The sequence below is a fragment of the Hylobates moloch genome, unplaced genomic scaffold (assembly GCF_009828535.3).
Source record: "Hylobates moloch isolate HMO894 unplaced genomic scaffold, HMol_V3 SCAFFOLD_23, whole genome shotgun sequence".
NCBI lineage: Eukaryota > Metazoa > Chordata > Mammalia > Primates > Hylobatidae > Hylobates > Hylobates moloch.
In genome coordinates this window covers 516,658-535,801 of record NW_026652298.1, presented here as the reverse complement: position 1 = coordinate 535,801, position 19,144 = coordinate 516,658, and the positions used below count along the sequence as shown (strand labels likewise).

At 35.1% G+C, this 19,144-nt stretch overlaps 1 protein-coding gene across 3 annotated transcripts in view; it reads right to left on the bottom strand.

The window, feature by feature from the left end:
- Window positions 1–19,144, bottom strand: part of PARP8 (poly(ADP-ribose) polymerase family member 8) — a 186,552-nt gene that overhangs the window by 39,230 nt on the left and 128,178 nt on the right. For all 3 annotated transcript variants that reach the window (XM_032145541.2, XM_032145540.2, XM_032145542.2), the window contains exons 12-15: window positions 15,037–15,162; window positions 13,967–14,531; window positions 12,351–12,401; window positions 12,150–12,245 (exon numbers count right to left, since the gene is read on the bottom strand). In XM_032145541.2, coding sequence (XP_032001432.1) covers window positions 12,150–12,245; window positions 12,351–12,401; window positions 13,967–14,531; window positions 15,037–15,162 — 838 coding nt within the window. The remainder of the gene's footprint in view (window positions 1–12,149; window positions 12,246–12,350; window positions 12,402–13,966; window positions 14,532–15,036; window positions 15,163–19,144) is intronic.

Here is a 19,144-nt window from a genome sequence, read left to right as displayed (position 1 = left end):
TTAAACCATATTTTTGAACTAAAAGTTTTTTGGCATAATTATTATTTTAGTTAGTATTTCAGAAGCTGATATCTGAACTTCCATGTTGAAGGTTAGGGGAGGGTTTTAATAGGTTGTGCTTTTTCATCCATTCTTCAAATATTAAAGTCAGGTCTAAATACAAGCAGACCTACCTGTTTTACTCTTAGAAAGTAAAATGGGACAGACCTAGGTTTATCCTCATGCCCAGTTTCTCATGAATTTTCATGGGAATGTCTTTGTGAAAGAAAACAGAATCAAATCTTGGGACTCCCAAGCTCACTATGCCAAAGGGAAAGTTACGTTTGGGAACTGAGTCAGGCCACACTGCTTTCCTTTTGTTTCCAAACTGATAGCTGTAATTTCACAGCTCCCTGTCATAGCCTCACCCATGAGACAGGTTTCCACAACAACAGAACGTCACACATCTCCCCAGATGGCCTCCCTCACAAGGAAATTCCTTGAAGCCCCCAAATCTTTCAGGAGACATACCCACTATAAACTAGCCCTAAAACCAAGTTCTGCTGAATCTCGTCCTGACAATGTCAATTATTAGCTTATCTTCACAGGGCGAGAGCAAGGACCAAGACCAGAGACATCCTTGTGCCTACCCTGTGATTAATACATAACTTTTTCCTCTACTCCCTCTTTTCACATATAAAATGTAGATTTACTGAGGCTAATCAGAGCCTCACAAGAATGCAACCATTTGCCTCACTGCCTGCCCTTCCTCTTCTTCCCTCCTGCTTGCTCTTTCCCCTTTAAATACTGAAGTTCCCAAAATCCCCTTTGGAAAAGAGTCACAGACATGTTTTTGATCTCCCTGGATCTCCCATCCTCAACCGTGGCTAAATAAATCTTTATTGACTGAGACCTGCCTCAGTCATTTTTTGGTTAACACCTAAAACTGTACCAAGTTATAACTGGGTGTTGTTAATTTCACTTGGAAAATAAGAACCTTAGTTACAAACATCTGTTTAATGCTGGATACACAAAAATATAGATTCTCAGGTTTCTCAGTGGGCTTTCCTTCAGTAAGAATGAGCATTACTCTAAGTGAGTGACAGACATGGCAAACATATTTGGGAATCAGCAGACTAGAATCTCATGCCTCATCAAACCACTCAGAGCAAGTAATCCAGGACATTTCACATGATAGGAGAAGAGAATGAGATCATAATTCTCATATCACATGTTGATGTGGGAAATGAGAAAGTCTATTAATCAAGGACACATAGAATGATTGCCAAGTATGAAAGACAGAAGCCCAGCTTTGCAGGAACTGTTATTCACATAACCATACGGTTTTCTCTAGCAGAGTTCAGCAGTTCACACCATTATACCAATCCCCGATTGAGGTGATTAAGGTGAGTATAACAGAAAAGGTCATTAGGAATTTAGAGGCTGATAAAACTGGCATTTCTGACAATAAGTCCTTGTTTTACTATTTTTCAAAAACAACCTGAAGACACAAACTACATTTAAAAAGCATCTCTAAAACACTTTGCTGCATTAACACTCTAGTTGATTCCACAATGGAGAGAACTATGCATTTGGTTTTGGTTTGGTTTTGTGATGAGAGTATAAATGACACTTTTAAATTGAAAATCCAGGGCTTCCTGAACAATTCTTGTGATGTTAATGTGAGAGTTACGCAGATGCAAAATGTTATGTGTCAGGACTCAAATCTGAGAGTGACATTTATAATTTTTGTAAACAAAAGCAAAGAAGGAGCAGCAGGGAGTTTCTAAGAAAGTAGTTTAGTTCCCTGTATTGCAGAAAGTGTGACATGCTAACCTAGACCACTGAATGGAGTGACAGATAGTATAAAAGCAGTGACTAAAATTTTAGGACTTTTGGAGAATAAAGGTTAAAGAGGATTTATGTCATCTAAAAAACAATCAGGCTTAAAGAAAAAAAAAACATGGGACAGTCTAAGTTTGGAAAGCGAGATCTAACAAATGTAAATGTAATAAAATAGAACGGGCATAGAATTCTATAGAAACCTGAGTTTTATTTAACCTGTTTAATCACCAGTGGGTTATAACTTACTCTCTTTATGTCTCTGGGACTTACTACAGACTGTAATGTGTCAGATGGGCTCAATAATGGTCAATGAATCAGTTAATTGGTTAATATCCCATAAGAAATTATATATTATTTTTATACATTACTCTTGAATTTATAGCAAAATATATTGCAGTGTAAATACAAGTAAGATATAGAAAAAAAATGAGTGGGACCAACTTAGGTAAAATATCTGTTTCACAAAATCAAGAGGTAGTTCTTCCCGTGTCTATCTCTCTTCCTTTCAACATGAAAAGTTTCTTTAATTTTCATTTCCTGATCTGATTTCCTATGTCACTTATCTTACTATTTATGAAAGTTTTCTGATTTCCTTAGGTATCAGTCGGCATCACAGCAACAATAAACCATCTGATAATCATCTGTATTTATTTAGAAAATGTTTTCTCTCTTGCTTATAAAAAAGCACAGCCACTTTTAGAAAAATTACAGCAAAATTCATTGCTGCAGATATAGATAAAGTCAAACAAAATTTGGAGTGAGACACCAAGAATACTAATAGTAACTATAGTATTTCCACTACTTACTATAGGAATGAACTGCCCACAATTAAACCACAAACAGTGAATTCCCAACAATGTGTGTGGTACATTTCCGGAACATAAATGTAGTCAATTCAAGTCCACAAATCAAGAGTAAGAACTTCTGCCTGGTGCCATTCTGTCAGTATTAGAATACTATCTCTATTACTTACTAGCACAGTCACACTGAACAAATTACTATTTTCCTCACCATAAAGTGAGAATAGTAATAATATATACCTCAGAGAGTTATTAAGAGGATTACACTTGAAAATCCACATAAAGAACTTTGAACACCCAGATCACATAAAAAACATGCAAAAAGCATTTACTTTTGATGACATTACTATTATCTTTTGTGGTAGAAATGGCAATGCAATTGCCGAACAAGCAATAGATCAATATCAACAGGTGAGCACTGACAAAGTGAAAACATAGCATCTAAGTGGGGCAGGTTGAGATGACCAGAGAAATCCCCCTATTCTCATCATAAGGACACATTTCCCTGTAACAAATGGAAATGACAAAATTGCAGTTATTTCATAATTAAATGCTGATTTAGTTGATTTTAGTTTCAGAATAACGTATCTCTGAGAGAAAAGTTGACTGGCAAAAAAATAGTACACGGATTGTTTCCCTTAAGCAAATAAAATATCTGACAGATGATTGTGTTCTTAAATGGCTACAAGACACGTTTTTATGAAAGTATAAATCTTGAAATACAGAAAAGTTCTAATAAAATTATTGCTTTCCAAATTTTGTGTTTTATCTTTTCAAACATATATTCCAAAAGGCAAGACAGGTTTCTTTTAAAAAGTGTAACAGAATCTAGCATGGTGCCTTCTACTTATCAAATATTAAATTAAATGTTTGTGATGCAGTTTTAAAGTCAGAGAGAATTAGGTTCAAAGTCAAACTTCTACCTATATTTTCTGGGTGGTGTTTAACAAACTGCTTAACCTCTATAAATCTTAGTCTCCCTATTTGCAGTATGAAAGCAAAAGTACCTAAACCACAAGAGTTGTGTGATGATCAAATAAAAAAAAATATGCCAAATATCTACCCACAGTGCCTGGCACACAACCCTCAATAATCTTTCTTCTGTTAACTATGATAGATATTAGCTCAATCATTATTTTCATATTTATCTATATTTTATTATTTCTTAACTCAAAAGCTGGACCTTACTATGCAGATATGGTACAAGGAACTTGCTTGTTTAAAACTTTGAAATAAGGAATGATATCAGCAAAAAAGCTGAGTGAGGAACCCAAACTTCCTCCTTTCTATAAAATCTTTAAAAGAAACTGGCAAAAACGGCCTGAGTCAACTCTTTTGGTATTCTGGAAATTAATTTTAAAACTTGCAGCAACCCAAGGAGTACTTACTCAGGATCAACAGCTGAATCTTGGTAAGAACAGTAAAACTTGTGACATTTAACCTTTTTTCCGTTTTGGAAAAAAAAAAGAAAAGGTGCAGCTCGTTGCCAGCACTTATTTAATTCTATATAAACGCACTCTTTGAGGCTGAAGCAAATCTGATTTTCAATCAATGTGAAAATAAAATATAAAAACTGTTCTCGGAGCTATTTCTAAACAGAACTAACATCAGAATCGTCTGAACCATTAGAATCGTCTATTTCTGAAAAATCAGATTCATCAAATGAATCCTCAGCCAACAGCGTTCCAGAACAATGTTAACATTACGTGTACAAATGCTGTATTTTCTAGGATCTGACATTTTCAGTGATCAGGAATTACTACTATATTTTGTAAATGGAAATACCACTACTAAAACCAAAATGCTATAAGTAGAATGATGTATTTTGTTTCCAAAGTAGATATACTAGAGCCATGCAGAAATAATAATAAAAGCGACAGATTTCATGGCAAAGTTATCTCGGGGTAAACACTGTAGCTGCGAGTGCTGCTGGCAAGTATTGTTGGGGCAAATGGGAAAAGAGTTAAATTTACCCTAATCCAATCTTCCATTCGCCAGCTCAGTGGTAGCCTTAAAAACAATACCCTGTAGGCCAGGCGCGGTGGCTCACGCTTGTAATCCCAGCACTTTGGGAGGCCGAGGCTGGCGGATCACGAGGTCAGGAGATCGAGACCACGGTGAAACCCCGTCTCTATTAAAAATACAAAAAAATTAGCCGGGCGTGGTGGCGGGCGCCTGTAGTCCCAGCTACTCGGAGAGGCTGAGGCAGGAGAATGGCGTGAACCCAGGAGGCGGAGCTTGCAGTGATCCGAGATTGCGCCACTGCACTCCAGCCTGGGCGACAGAGCTAGTCTCCGTCTCAAAAAAAAAAAAACAAAACAAAAAAACAATACCCTGTATTTCCAATAATAGAGGGAGCAGAATGGAACAGATTCACAAAGAGCTGTCTGATAGTTCTCTGGAAGACACGCTGAAAACACTTGTCTTTATTTCTGCCTGACTTGGAACTCACCCAGTACTAAACCATTACCTGGAGTGGGAATTGAAAACATTTACAGTAAGCGTTTTAGTTGTGTGAGGCAACAGATAACAACTGAGGCAAACAACAGAATAATCAAAAAGCTTAGAAGAAAGGATTGGGAAAAGAGATGTTCATAAGGACTATGAAAAACTCACATATATTCCTGGAAATCCAGAAGGCCATATGCTTGCCCATGACTGTGTGCATGCTCAAGAAAGACTTTAGAAGGCCTTAAATCTCACCTCTGGCTGATCTTAACACTCTGTACAAGCAGGAATGAAGGCTAAGGCCTGCCAAAACAGTTTGGCGGAGATCTAAATCCCAGAGTTCCAGCATTATTATACTTAAAATGTCCAGTTTTCAATAAAAAAAATAAAAAAGGCATGCAAAGAAATAAGAAAGTAAGACCTATTCACAGGGTAAAAAGCAACTAATAGGAAGGGGCCCAAGGAAAGCACAGATGTAAAATTTACTAGACACAAACTTTAAACTGGCTATACTTAAAACGTTCAAGAGCTAAAGAATACCATATCTAAATAAATGAAGAAAAGACAATGTCAACAAACAGAGAGTATCAATTTATAGAATTTATAAAAATAAAACAAACTCTGGAGTTGAAAAGTACAATTACTGAAATAAAAAATCAGATTTGAGCAAGCAGAAAAAAGAATCCGTGAACTTGAAGATAGGTCCATTGAGATTAACTAATCTAACGAAGAGGAAGAATAATAAAATGAAAAAAAATAAACAAAGTGTAAGAGATCTATGGGGCACCATCAAGCATACATACAGATAATGGAAATTCCAGAAGGAAAGAGGAGAGAAAAATTGCAAGAGGAATATTTGAATAAATATGGCTTATAACATCTCGAATTCATTAGAAAACAATTAATCTACACTTCCAAGAAACCCAATTAACTCCAAATAGGACAAATTTAAAGAGGCACTTAGACACATCAAAATCCAGATGCCAAAAACCAAAGACAAAGAAGAAATCTCAAAATCAGTGAGAGAAGCAATTCATCACATAATAAGGAATCCTCAACAAGAAAACAGGTCATTTTTCATGGGAAACCACAAATACCCAAAGGCAGCAGGATGCCATACTCAAAATGCTGAAAACAGCACAAATCCTCCTCCACCACACACAGAAATTTTCAACCATGAATTCTATATCCAGCATAACTATCCTTTAAACAATAAAGGAGAAATTAAAACACTCCCATGTAAAAACCAACAGAGTTCATCATTTGCAGAGATTTCCCACAGGAATTAATGAAGGGAGTTTTTCAGATTAAAATGGAAAGGACACTATATAGTACACACAAAGAGATAAAGAGCTTGGGTAAAGGTAACCATACATACAGGTAAATACAAAGGACTGCACACAAATATATATTTTTTTAAATTTTAAACATAGATATAATACATTGATACATTTGACTTTGATTTTTTTTTCCTGATTTTTTCTGGTTTGGAAAACAACTGCATAAAGCAATAATCATAAATTTATGTTGATGAGCACATAACATAAAGATATAACTTACATATTTATATATAACAGCATTTACACGTACTTCCATTCTGGGAGTGGAGTTGAAACTATGTAGGAGCAAAGTTTTTATATATTATTAAGGCTGGGTACAGCAGCTCATGCCTATAATCTCAGTACTTTGGGAGGAGGGAGAATCACCTGAGGCCAGGACTTCAAGACTAGCCTGCTCAACATAGTGAAATACCATCTCTACAAAACCTTTTTTAAAGATTAGCCAGGCATAGTGGCTTGTGCCTCCAGTCCTGGTTACTTGCGAGGTGACGCAAGCAGGAAGATCACTGAAGCCCAGAAGTTGGAGGCTTCAGTGAGCTATGATCAGCACCACTGTACTCCGGTCTAGAGGGCAGAGCAAGATCTGTCTCTTATTTAAAAAAAATCAAGTTGGTATTAATCCAAACTAGATTTTTAGAAATTAGGATGTTAATTGTAATCCCTAGAGCAATCACTAAGAAAACAAACTGAAAAGCTACAACTTGGGAATTAAAATGGTACACTAGAAAATACCTATTAAACACACAAAAGAAGGCAGTAAGGGAGAAGCAGAGGAACAAAATAGATATAATACAAATAGAAAATGAATAGCAAAATAGCAGAAGTCTTTCCTTATTAGTAATTATGTTTAAGTAAAAAGATTAGCAAGGATTTAAAACCAAGATCCACAATTTGCTATCAACAAGAGATTCACTTTAGTTTTAAAGACATTAATAGGATAAAAACATAAGCATGAAAAAAGATATTCCATGCAAATAATAACCAATAGAGAGCTGCAGTGGTTACACTAATCAGACAAAATAGACTTGAAGACAAAAATTGCTATAAGAGACAAAGAAGAACATGAAAAAAGAGTCAAAACATCAAGAGGATAAAACACTTATAAACATATATGTATCCAGCAATAGATTTCCCAAAATACATGAATCAAATATTGAAAGAACTGAAGGTAAAAACAATTCAACAATAATAGTCAGAGCCTTCAATACCCCCACTTTCATAATGGTAACAAAGAATAAATGAATCTGAAAGATAAAATAAGAGAAATTCAATGAAACGAAGAACCTGTTCTTTGAAAAGTAACTAAAATCCACAAGCCTGTAGCAGGACTGACAGAGAGATGATACAAATGTTCAACATCAGGAATGAAATAAAGAGTATCACTAAAACTCTGCAGACATCAAAAGGATAATAAGAGAATACTAATAAATTACTGACACAAATTTGACATCTGAGACAAAATGGACCAATTCCTCTAAAAGCACAAACTATCACATTTCACCCAAAATAAAATAGATAATTTGAGGCTGAGCATGGTGGCTCACGCCTGTAATCCCATTACTTTGGAAGGCTGAGGCAGGCGGATCACCTGAGGTCAGGAGTTTGAGACCAGACTGACCAACACGGAGAAACCCCGTCTCTAATAAAAATACAAAATTAGTCGGGTGTGGTGGTGCATGCCTGTAATCCCAGCTACTCGGAGGCTGAGGCTTGAACCTGGGAGGCAGAGGTTGCAGTGAGCCGAGATCATGCCAGGGCAACAAAAGCAAAACTCCATCTCAAAAAAAAAAAAAAAAAAAAGATAATTTGGATAGCCCTATAACTAATAAAGAAATTGAATTCATAAATTAAAAATTTTTCACCAGGTGTGAGGGCTCACACCTGTAATCCTAACACTTTGAGAGGCTAAGGCAGGAGGATTCCTTGAGCCCAGGAGTTCAAGACCAGCCTGGGCAACATGGTGACACCCCATTTCTACAAAAAATTTTAAAACTTAGCTGGGCATGGTGGCATGTACCTGTAGTCCCAGCTACTCAGGAGGCTGAGGTGGGAGGATCACTTAAGACCAGAAGGTTGAGGTTGCAGTGAGCCATGTTTGCACCACTGCACTCCAACATGACTGACAGAGTAAGACCCCTGTCTCAAAAAAAAAAAAAAAAAATCTAAAACAGAAATCTCCAGGCCCAGATAGTTGTTAGTGCTTACAAAAAATCAGTGTAATACACCATATTAATAGAATAAAAGAAAAATATAGTAATATCAAGAGACACAGAAAAACAAAAACTGACAAAAATGCTTTCATGATTATAAAACCACCTAACAACTAGGACTAGAAGGCGATTATTCTCAACCTGGTAAGTGGCATCTATGAAAAATCCCCAAGTAACAGTGAAAGGCTGAACATCTTCCCCCTAAATCACAAGATAAAAATTTCTTTTCTTGCCACTTCTAATCAGTCTTGTATTGAAGGTTCTAGTCAAGCACATTAGATAAGGAAAAGTAATAAAAGTCATCCCGATTAAAAAGGAAAAAGTGAAACTCTATTTGCAAGAGACATAATTTTATATAGAGAAACAAAGAATCCAAAAATAACTTAATAGAGCTAATAAATAAGTTCAGCAATGTTGCAGTATAAAAGATTAACATGGAAAAATAACTTCTATTTCTTTATAATAGCAAAGAACTTTCTGAAAATGGAATAAAGCAACTTAATTTACAGTAACATCAAAAATAATAAAATGCTTAAAAACAAACTTGTCCAAGGAAGTGTAAGACTTGAATGCTGAAAACTACAAAATAGCATTGAAATAAAATTTTAAAAGCCTAAATAAATAAAACGATCTGGTGTATACGAATCGGAAAGGTTAATATTGTTAAGATGATGTCTTGGTCTATTCCGGCTGCTGTAATCGAATACCATAGGCTGGATGGCTTATAACAACAAATATTTATTTCTCACAGTTTTGAAGTCTGGGAAGATAAAGATGTCAGGAGATTCAGTGCCTGATGAGGGCCCATCTGCTGATTCATAGACCAGAGTGACAGTAAGGCCACAAATTGATCTTCTTGCTGTGTCCTTTCATGGTAGAGGAGTGAGAGAGCTCTTTGTGCTCTATTATAAAGGCACTATTCCTGTTCATGAGGGCACCACCCTCACGACCTAATCGCCTTCCAAACAACCCATCTCCTAACCACCCTCATGACCTAATCGCCTTCCAAACAACCCATCTCCTAACACCATCACATGGGAGTTAGGATTTCAATGTATGAATTTCAGGGGGAACACATCCAGTCTATAGCCAATGGCAATAGTCTTCAAACCGATTTACAATTCCAATGCAACCCTATCAAAATTCCAACTGCCTTTTTGCAGAAATGGACAAATGAACCACAGAACTGATAGAGAAATGCAAGAGACCCCAAACAGTCAACAATCTTATAAAACACAAACAAAGAGGATTTGTGCCTCTTGATTTCAAACTTACTATAAAGCAACATTAATCAAGACAATGTGGTACTGGCCTAAGGACAGACATGCAGATCAGTGGAAAAAGACTCTCAAGTCTAGAAATAAACCAAAACATCTATAGTCAAATAATTTTCAACAAGGGTGCCAAGATCATTCAGTAGAAAAAAAACAGTCTTTTCAAAGAATGGTGCTGAGACAACTGGGTATCTACATGCAAAAGAATGACTTTGGACCCCAACCTAACACCATATACAAAAATTAACTCAAAAAGTATTGTGACTTAAATGTAAGACATAAATCATGAAATTCTTAGAGGGAAACATAAGCGCACTGTGTGACTTTGAATTAGGCAATTACTTTTTAGATGCAACATCAAAAACACAGGTAACAAAAGAAAAAATTGATAAATAAGACCATCAAAATTAAAAACATGTGTGTCAAAGATTACTATTAAAAAATGAAATGACAAACTACAAAATAGAAGAAAATAATTGCAAATCATATATGTGGTAAGGATAAAGTATTCAGAATACATGAAGAACTCTTACAACTCACGAATAAGAATACAAATAACCCAATTTAAAAACATGAAAAGGGTTTAAACAGGCATTTCTCCAAAGACATGCAAATGGCCAATAAGCACATGAAAAGATGCTCAAAATTTTTTAGCAGAAAATCAAAATATTTTAGTATCTTTTAGTCAGTCATCAGGGAAGTGCATAAGAAAACCACAATAAGAAACTAACTACTTTGGCCGGGCGCGGTGGCTCACACCTGTAATTCCAACACTTTGGGAGGCCGAGGCTGGTGGATCACAAGGTCAGGAGATCGAGACCAACCTGGACAAAACAGTGAAACTCTGTCTCTACTAAAAAAATACAAAAAATCAGCCGGGTCTGGTGGTGGGCACCTGTAGTCCCAGCTACTTGGGAGGCTGAGGCAGGAGAATGGCATGAACCCAGAAGGCGAAGCTTGCAGTGAGCCGAGATCGCACCACTGCACTCTAGCCTGGGCGAGAGAGCGAGACTCCATCTCAAAAGAAAAAAAAACAAAAAACAAAAACAAAAACAAAAAAACAACAAAAAAAAACCGCTTCACACATACTAGCATGGCTATAATTATTAAAAATAATACTAAATAGAGAATAATACGTGGGGAAGATGTATAGAGACTGGAACTGTCATACATTGCCAGTGGAAATGTAAAATTATGCAGCCACTGTTGAAACAGGTTTGGCTGTTCCTCAAAAAGTTAAACAGAGTTAACATATGTTCTAGCAATTCTATCGACTGATGAATGGATAAACAAATGTGGTATATGCATAAAATGTATATTATTCTGCCATAAAAAGAAATAAAAGTACTGACATATGCTATATGGATGGGCCTTGAAAACATTATGATAAGTGAAAGAAGTCAGAAACAAAAGCCCACATACTGTACAATTCCATTCATATCAAATATCCAGAATGACCAAATCCATAGAAACAGAAAACAGGTTCATAATTGCCAGGGGACGATAGGAGGCGGAAATTGGGAGTGACTGGTAACAGAATATTTCTTTTGGGGATAATGGAAATTCCATTTTCTGGAATTAAATAGCGGTAATGGTTATATAATATTGTGAATATATGAAAAACCACTGATTGTATACTTTAAGTAGTGATTTATATGTTATATTTTAGCAATAAAAATCGCAAAAAAAATCATTTTAAAATCAAATCGTTCTCTCCAAAATGCACGTATACAACGACTCTTATTTTCATACTCCTTTGATAATGTCCCAAATGTGTCAGGATGTTAGCGTCTTTGGAAATCTTCATTCTGATCCTCTCTCTACTACTGTGTACCTCTTTTAACTGGCATAGGACCAAGACTCTCCTCTCACATATTCAGCATCTTAAATTGTGGAGTTTTGAAGGGACACTGCCTAAGCATCCTTGTCACATAACCTTGTAAACACTGGTTCTTCAAAATTCCACAATTTAAGATGCTTAATGTTGATATAGGGGTAGATGGATAAATAGCTGTTAGATAAACACATGTAAAAATATAATAAGAAACATTTTCCTAATATCAAACTAACTGCTCTTTCACAGGCTACTTTAGAAGTAATACTAATTCATTTTGTCAAAATTATATGTAAATAATTTGCTCAATAAAGAGTATTTGCTTTAAACTGCATTTATTTACTTATTTTTATATTTCAAACCTTTTCTATATTTCTATATTCTAAACCAACACTAACATTCTATCAGCAAGAACTTACCCTAAGCATAGGGCCATTTTGAAACACATGTGGCTCATCACAAACTACACAGTATTCATTTAATACAGGGATCCGCTGCTCAGCAAACTCAATTGTCTGAATAAAACAGTAAGGAAAAATAATTAAGACAAGCTCATAAATGATTTAAAAACCCAGTAAGAACTAAAATGTTTCTACAATGGATAGAGTTTTGGCTCATACCTGCACCAGGAAGCCACGGTCTCGTATTGGAATGCATTTTGCACCATTTGGCTATAAAAAGCAAAGTAAAAAAAAATAATAATAATTTTTATAAATTTAAAAATGTATAAATTACAGCCTTTTACTCTTTGCAATAGTGAATACAAAAGTGATCTAAGATCACATGAAATATGAATTGAGTCACTGATGACATCAAAATTAAAAACTTTTTTATTCACTCTATTATAAATACCCTTTCTACCATTACTAATGCAATTTTTGCCTACAGTAAATGAACAGCACTCTTAGCTGCTGATCCTCTAGCAAAAATTACTGGCATCTTTATATGATCACAAAAACTCATTTGTCTGTTACTAATCAGCAAATGCTCATACCTCTTCATTAGGGGACTTCAGTCTTATTTGACAATCAGATACAATTATTCCTCCAAAGAAATATTAGCTACTGAAAGTGTTGTAACAGAAAACTATGTATTATGCTTAGCCATATCGGAGGTTATTAAGGCATTTTCTTTTACAGAATGTCTGAAATGATCTTTCTTGGATGAAGCTAACATGGGAAACATTCCACTGTGCAGTTATTCTACATTATTTGCTCTGTGCCCTTAAAACGTATGTTTGAGTAGGAATGGACTTCTAGGATGCTCACATGAAATTGACAACATACTCAACTTTTCAGAAAATAAATATACAGTATAGTTTATAATTTAATTTTAGAAATAAACCTATATAAGAATAACATTACTTTCCTGAAACAAATCTTACTTTTTTCAATTTCATCTCTTGCTGAGTGTTTACACATTAATGGTTAGAGCTAAACACACACCCCCAACATACACACATATGTATTTAGCAAAAGGAAACAAAACTTTTCATCAACTATTTTGAATATGTTAATAATATACATAAGATACATCTATGAATTTATCACTAGCATGTACTTGGCCATCATGCCAATCATGCTAGTGATAAATTTTGTGTAAGAGTTACTCTTGATAAATAGCATCAAAAGGACTTAAATTATTAAAGTCATCTCCTGGTCCCATGTCCCCGAAAAACGGCTCCAGCATAAAGTGACTTCAGTATAAAATGGACACGAAGAACAACTTTAAGTGAGGCTCTTAAAGTGGTAAATGTTGCCTCTCTCCACAGGTAAAAACATGCATGGGCAAAGTGTTCTTATATATAATTGAAAGGGAATTATTCTTAATTTAACCACAAGAAAAATGTGGTCCTCCACCATTCATGTGAGAAGACCAGAGATTACATACACCTACTTAATGAAACATTAAAATTATATGCTTATTTAATAAGTAAGGGCTTTGTGAATCCAATGCATTTCCTTCTGTTTTTAGTAGCATTTGTTACCATGACAAGAATTTGAACTGGACTTCAAATGAATAGCTACATTTTTTTTTTTTTTTTTTCAGAACCAAAGCTTACATTTCAGTGGCCAGTTGCAAATGTATGGCATGCAAAACAATATCCAAAAAGATTTAAAAAAAGGTAAATTAAAACAAAGTTTTGCTTCTTTTCTCCACCAGATCTTATAAGAAAAAAAAATTCTACTGCACCTCAGCTAACATTTAAGAACTCAAGATGAAAATATTTACGCACAGCAAGCTGAGAAGATGAAGATGAAGATGGTGTTAGGATACCAATAAGCCCTGAGGTAAGAGAGAGCCTCCTGCCCTCTGCGTTAGGTTCCTTGAAAATCTCCGTTTTGGATGACTTGGGGGCACTGGAGTAGGACTTGCTGAGCAATTTGTGATTTTTCAGTCCATACAATTCTTCCACTCTGAGATTACTAGAGTAAGACCTGCTTAACAGTTTGTGGGGCTTCAAGTTTGTGTTGTGCTCACATCGCGGATCTCCAGAACAAGATCGAGTCAATAGTTTATGCGACTTTAGAGTGAGGCATTCCTCTGACTTCACAGCTGCAGGGCAAGGACGATTCAAAAGTTTGTGCGATTTAATTGCTGTCATAGCCTGCTCAGCCCTGGGATCGCTGGACAAGGAGCGGCCAAAGGTCCTGTGTGACTTTGTGACACACACATCATCAGTCTTGACTGTGCTGGAACAAGTCCTCCGCAGCAGCTTATGCGTTTTGGAGATTCCGTCCTGCTCAGATTTCAATTTGGATTTGCTTTTGCCACAACCAGGGGGAGGATAACTTGGCGACCTTCAAAATTGAACAACAGTTAATACAGGGCAAATCACAGGTATGGCAGACCACGAAGAAAGCTTGTCATGCTCAAACTCAACTTGACTGCGCTAATAAATATTCTACCACCTCATTTTAATATAGCCTACCCAGTTAAAACTGAAATCAAAGGGACTTGAATCCCATTTTTCCTGAAAAGCAAAAAAAAAGGTTCTAAGATATTTTTTCCCTCCTATCTATCCCAAAGCCCTATAATGAAACTAATTTTGGTAGGAAAAACTCTAGGTGATTAGAAAGCAAAGAATGTAATTTTAGCAAATGTAACCAATGTTAAATAAATATCAATAAATCTCTAAACATAGAAATGAATATGTTTTTGATGGAATGCATCTAACTCAGTCTTTTCTTAGAGGTTATAAAGAAAATAAACAGATGCCAACACTATAGAAAGAATGCCTTAAGCATGAACTACATCACACACTCAGCATTTAGTAAGACAATAACGAAGTTGCCTGTCACCAACCTGCGCAAAGTAGAAAATAAATGCAGGGGAGACTTCACTTTCTTCTCTGACAACTTTTTATTGTGCAGGCAATTGGATTTTTCCTTGCTCTGTTTCCACTGCTGCGTAACAAATGTCTGCATGATTCTGTCAATCCAAAGGTCATTCTGTTATCACCATTCCAAGGCAATTTCAATTAATGTTACTGTATTTATTATGTAGAAAATGCATTTATCAAATAAAAGCAAACACACAGAAATCAGTGAGATGCTAATTTAGAATCATACAAGATTTTTCATATGTAGGAAAGCATCATATAGCGAATTACCAGAACTTTACTGTGACTAGTTATATCACAGTAAATGATAATGATTATTATTTAAATAATTAAATTACAATATTACCAGGATATGCTAATTCAAATGATAGAAGAATAAAGATATAAACAGAATTATAAAGATGGCCTTCAGGATCAACAACTTGAGCTGAAGTGGCAAAAAAATCTAAATTTTTTTTTGGTGCTAGAAAATCAACTTTTAAGAAAATTTTTGTTACTAATTATAATGCTATTTATTAAGATAGAAGTAAAGCCATTTTCTTTTTACTTGACTTGCTTCGATATCTTCTTCATGAAAAGGAAAGCAAAGCTATAAAATCATACATAAAAAGAAAACACGCAGAACTGGCTCTATGTAGAAATATGTGGTCAGCAAATTATATCTTCAACACAGCCTGTTCACCTTTGAATATACTATACTAAATTTTAAAAACTGGGTATCCTTAAATTTGTTTAGTTAGTATCATAAGGCAGAATGTTGGTAACTCCTAATCTCGATATTTTCTATGTCAAAATCACTCCATCAGTGCTTTATGGTAAAGAATTCCGGAATGTCAACTGCGGACTTGGACACAGTGTTCTTATCTGGGAAAGGTCCTGGGCTTGGATGGCTTCTCTGTATCTCCATTTTCCACATGGCAGTGGCCCTCAACACTAATACTTAAGTAGACATGAAATTTTACAATTAAACATCAAGCATGCAATAAATTAAATGTGTTTTTTTTTCTTCAAAAATAACTTCAGGATTGTCTGTTTTTCATGCTCTTTTCAGTTATTTCTAGCACATTGCTTTGGGATCAGGAAAATGATACCAATATTTGTTTCCCACTTACAATATGTCACGGAGTAAAACAGAAATGTTATATGCACATTTTTCCCTCTAATTTTCAGAGTACCCCCAGCAAGTAGCTGTTATTCCACACATTTCACAAATAAGAAAATGAAATCTGCCCAAGTTAGCATAGATACAAGTGACAGAGTAGTAGTACGTATATTATCAAATATGGATTTTGATATGTATAACACATGTTATTCAAAAGGGACAGATGTGACTCTTAGCACAACGCCAGTTACTAAGTTCTCAGGATCCTTCAGGTCTTAACAAACTAACTCAGATAGCCAGAAAGTATATCACTTAGGCTTTTTTCTGCTAGTTTTGATAAATTCAGAAGAATAAACAGTTACATACTCAATTATTTTGGGGTCCTTTTAGCAGTGGAAGTGGTGAGCATAGGGGAATAAAACTGCAATAAGTGATGCCATGATTCCAAATTCACAGTAAATTCGCTCAGTCAGCACGAGAAACATTTTATTCATGTTTGAATTTTTTTTTACCCAAAATTTCAGCAGGATTTAAATGTAATAATAAGATCATCATTTCTCCCTCTACCTAATCTGAAATTTCCACTGACATAACCCTTTGTATTAAGCAGATTTTCTTCCCATAAAAAATTGCTACTCCTGTGCACCATTCTCTAAGAAAGATGGCAAGTGCTTGCCTAATCTTGATAAGCTAAGTGGAACAAAAAAACAAACAGGTCAAAATGGCTAAAAATTTTCCCACTTATATATTACATTAGGTTTCAAAGTGTGATTCAACATCTAAAATCAGTAATTCTTAAACTTGAATACCCAGGTACCTAGTTGTTCTTGGATGCAAAAGAAATTGTTTTCTAAAAGACGTTCAATGTTGTGTTTAATTTCAGGGGTAATCTGGAGTATACATATGAGCACATTTGGTATAACAACCACCTCCTCATAATAGAGAGCCATGAAGGGACTTCAATATTTACATCTGAGTTTGTGTTTACTATTGTGCTGGCACCAAAAGGCACTACTACCATTGCCAGTGATTGGCTGATGGTAGGGAAAAAAAGAAAAAAATTTCAAGGTAAAGTATACATTTGCATTGCGTCAAGAGCAGATGATGTCACGGCCAACTATGTGAACAAAGGTTCCAGGGCAGTGGACAAAAGCAAGTACATAGGGATGACATCACACTGTTTTACATGTTGATTTCAAAAAACTTGCACTAGAGCAGTCAGTATTATATTCTAATTGTGGTGGTGAAACAGCTTTAGCAAAATAATATCATAAACCAAATTAATGGTATTAATTTGAATTTCAAGTATTTTATTTTGATTTGCACTTTTAAGTTGTAAATTGAATTTCATTTTACAAATGTGGAGCTCTACATACGAAAAATTTATACCTAATTTTATGTTGCACATAAATTTAAGGGAAAACTGAAGATCTGCAATATTTTCCCCCCTTAAACACAACTAAGGTTTGATCAGTGCCGACTCAACATAAAGTCATACAAAAGTCGAAGATTATTTCCATTGTCTGTGATATGCAGAGCCTTTGAATGATAGGATGCCCTATACAAGACCAACCACTATATCTGTGATATCTGTGTCAGGTCAGCCATGAGAAAATACGTAAATATTTTTTCTTTTAGGCTATTTTGACTTCACATTCTCTCAATATTCATTCAATGCCAAACACATATTCCATGTCTCATCTCAAGCAAAGGAATATCTAGGATTATATGAGAGGCAGATTAGTTTATGGGTCATAAGGACTGGTTTGGAGTCAAATTCTGACTCTATCACTTTCTCGCTGTGTGATTGTGAACAGGCTGCTCAACCTCTCTGGGCTTCAGTTACATCATCTAGGAAATATGAGAGTAACAAGGCCTGTTTCACAGAATTGTTGTAAAGATTAAATGTCTTATTATATGTTAAACACTTAGAATAGTGCATGACATATAATAAGTACTGCATAAGCCTTTGCTGTTGCTATTGTTGATAAGATTATTCTGCTGTCTGAAACCACCAGAAAAAAATTTTCCTGTGAAAAAGTTATTCACTAAATAAGAATGTCTTTTATTTACTGAAAACCAACTGATAACAAGGGGCCTAGATTTTAAATTTGCCTTCCTAACTTGCTGTATGTTTCTAAGAAAATAATCTCTTTATATTTAGTTTCTTTTTATAAATTATTGTGAGGATGAAATTAGATTGTTAAAATTATGGGATTTTAGGCTGGCAGTGACCTTAAGGATCATAGCCAGATCTAATTATTTATAATTAGGGAAACAAACATATCAGACCAAAATTTCTCAAGGATCATAAAAAAATTCTAATCTATATTAACAAACTTTCCACATAGCTAATATTTATCCCTAAAAGCAAGTAACTCTTTGAAAACATTAATCACTTGGATAGGGATATTAACTAAATATGTTATATATGTTACTAGATACTTAAACAGTGAAAAAGGCACATAGCTTTCTTTAATTTCTCAGAGTTGGGATTATATCCACAATTTCTTTTGCTGAGCCTATGTAATGTACCCAGAAGCCATTTATTCCTAGACCTGTGTACTTTTGTAAATCTTATCTTATTTTGATCAGCTCCATGCCACTTAAAAATAAAAGTTCGTAAGTGGCTTGCAAAAGTACACAAAGTAGAACAGTATAAAAACAAGGGAGGAAATTGAGTGAGGAAAAAAACCATAGTATAAAAACATGTGTCAAGGTGAAATGGTACCCAACTTGGATAATGCCATCCATGCTCATCATGGAGGTAGGCTCCAGGCTCATCTCCAAGACATGCAGGATCTGGGCACAATGCAGGAAACAAAATCCAATCACAAAACACAAGCAAGTGTCCTGGGAAAGCACACCTAACCCTAGAATGGAAAACTGAGAAAATTTATCCTGTGAGTCCTCATAAGAGAACACTACATTACATAATGTGCTAAACACACATTGTAAATTGAATTTAG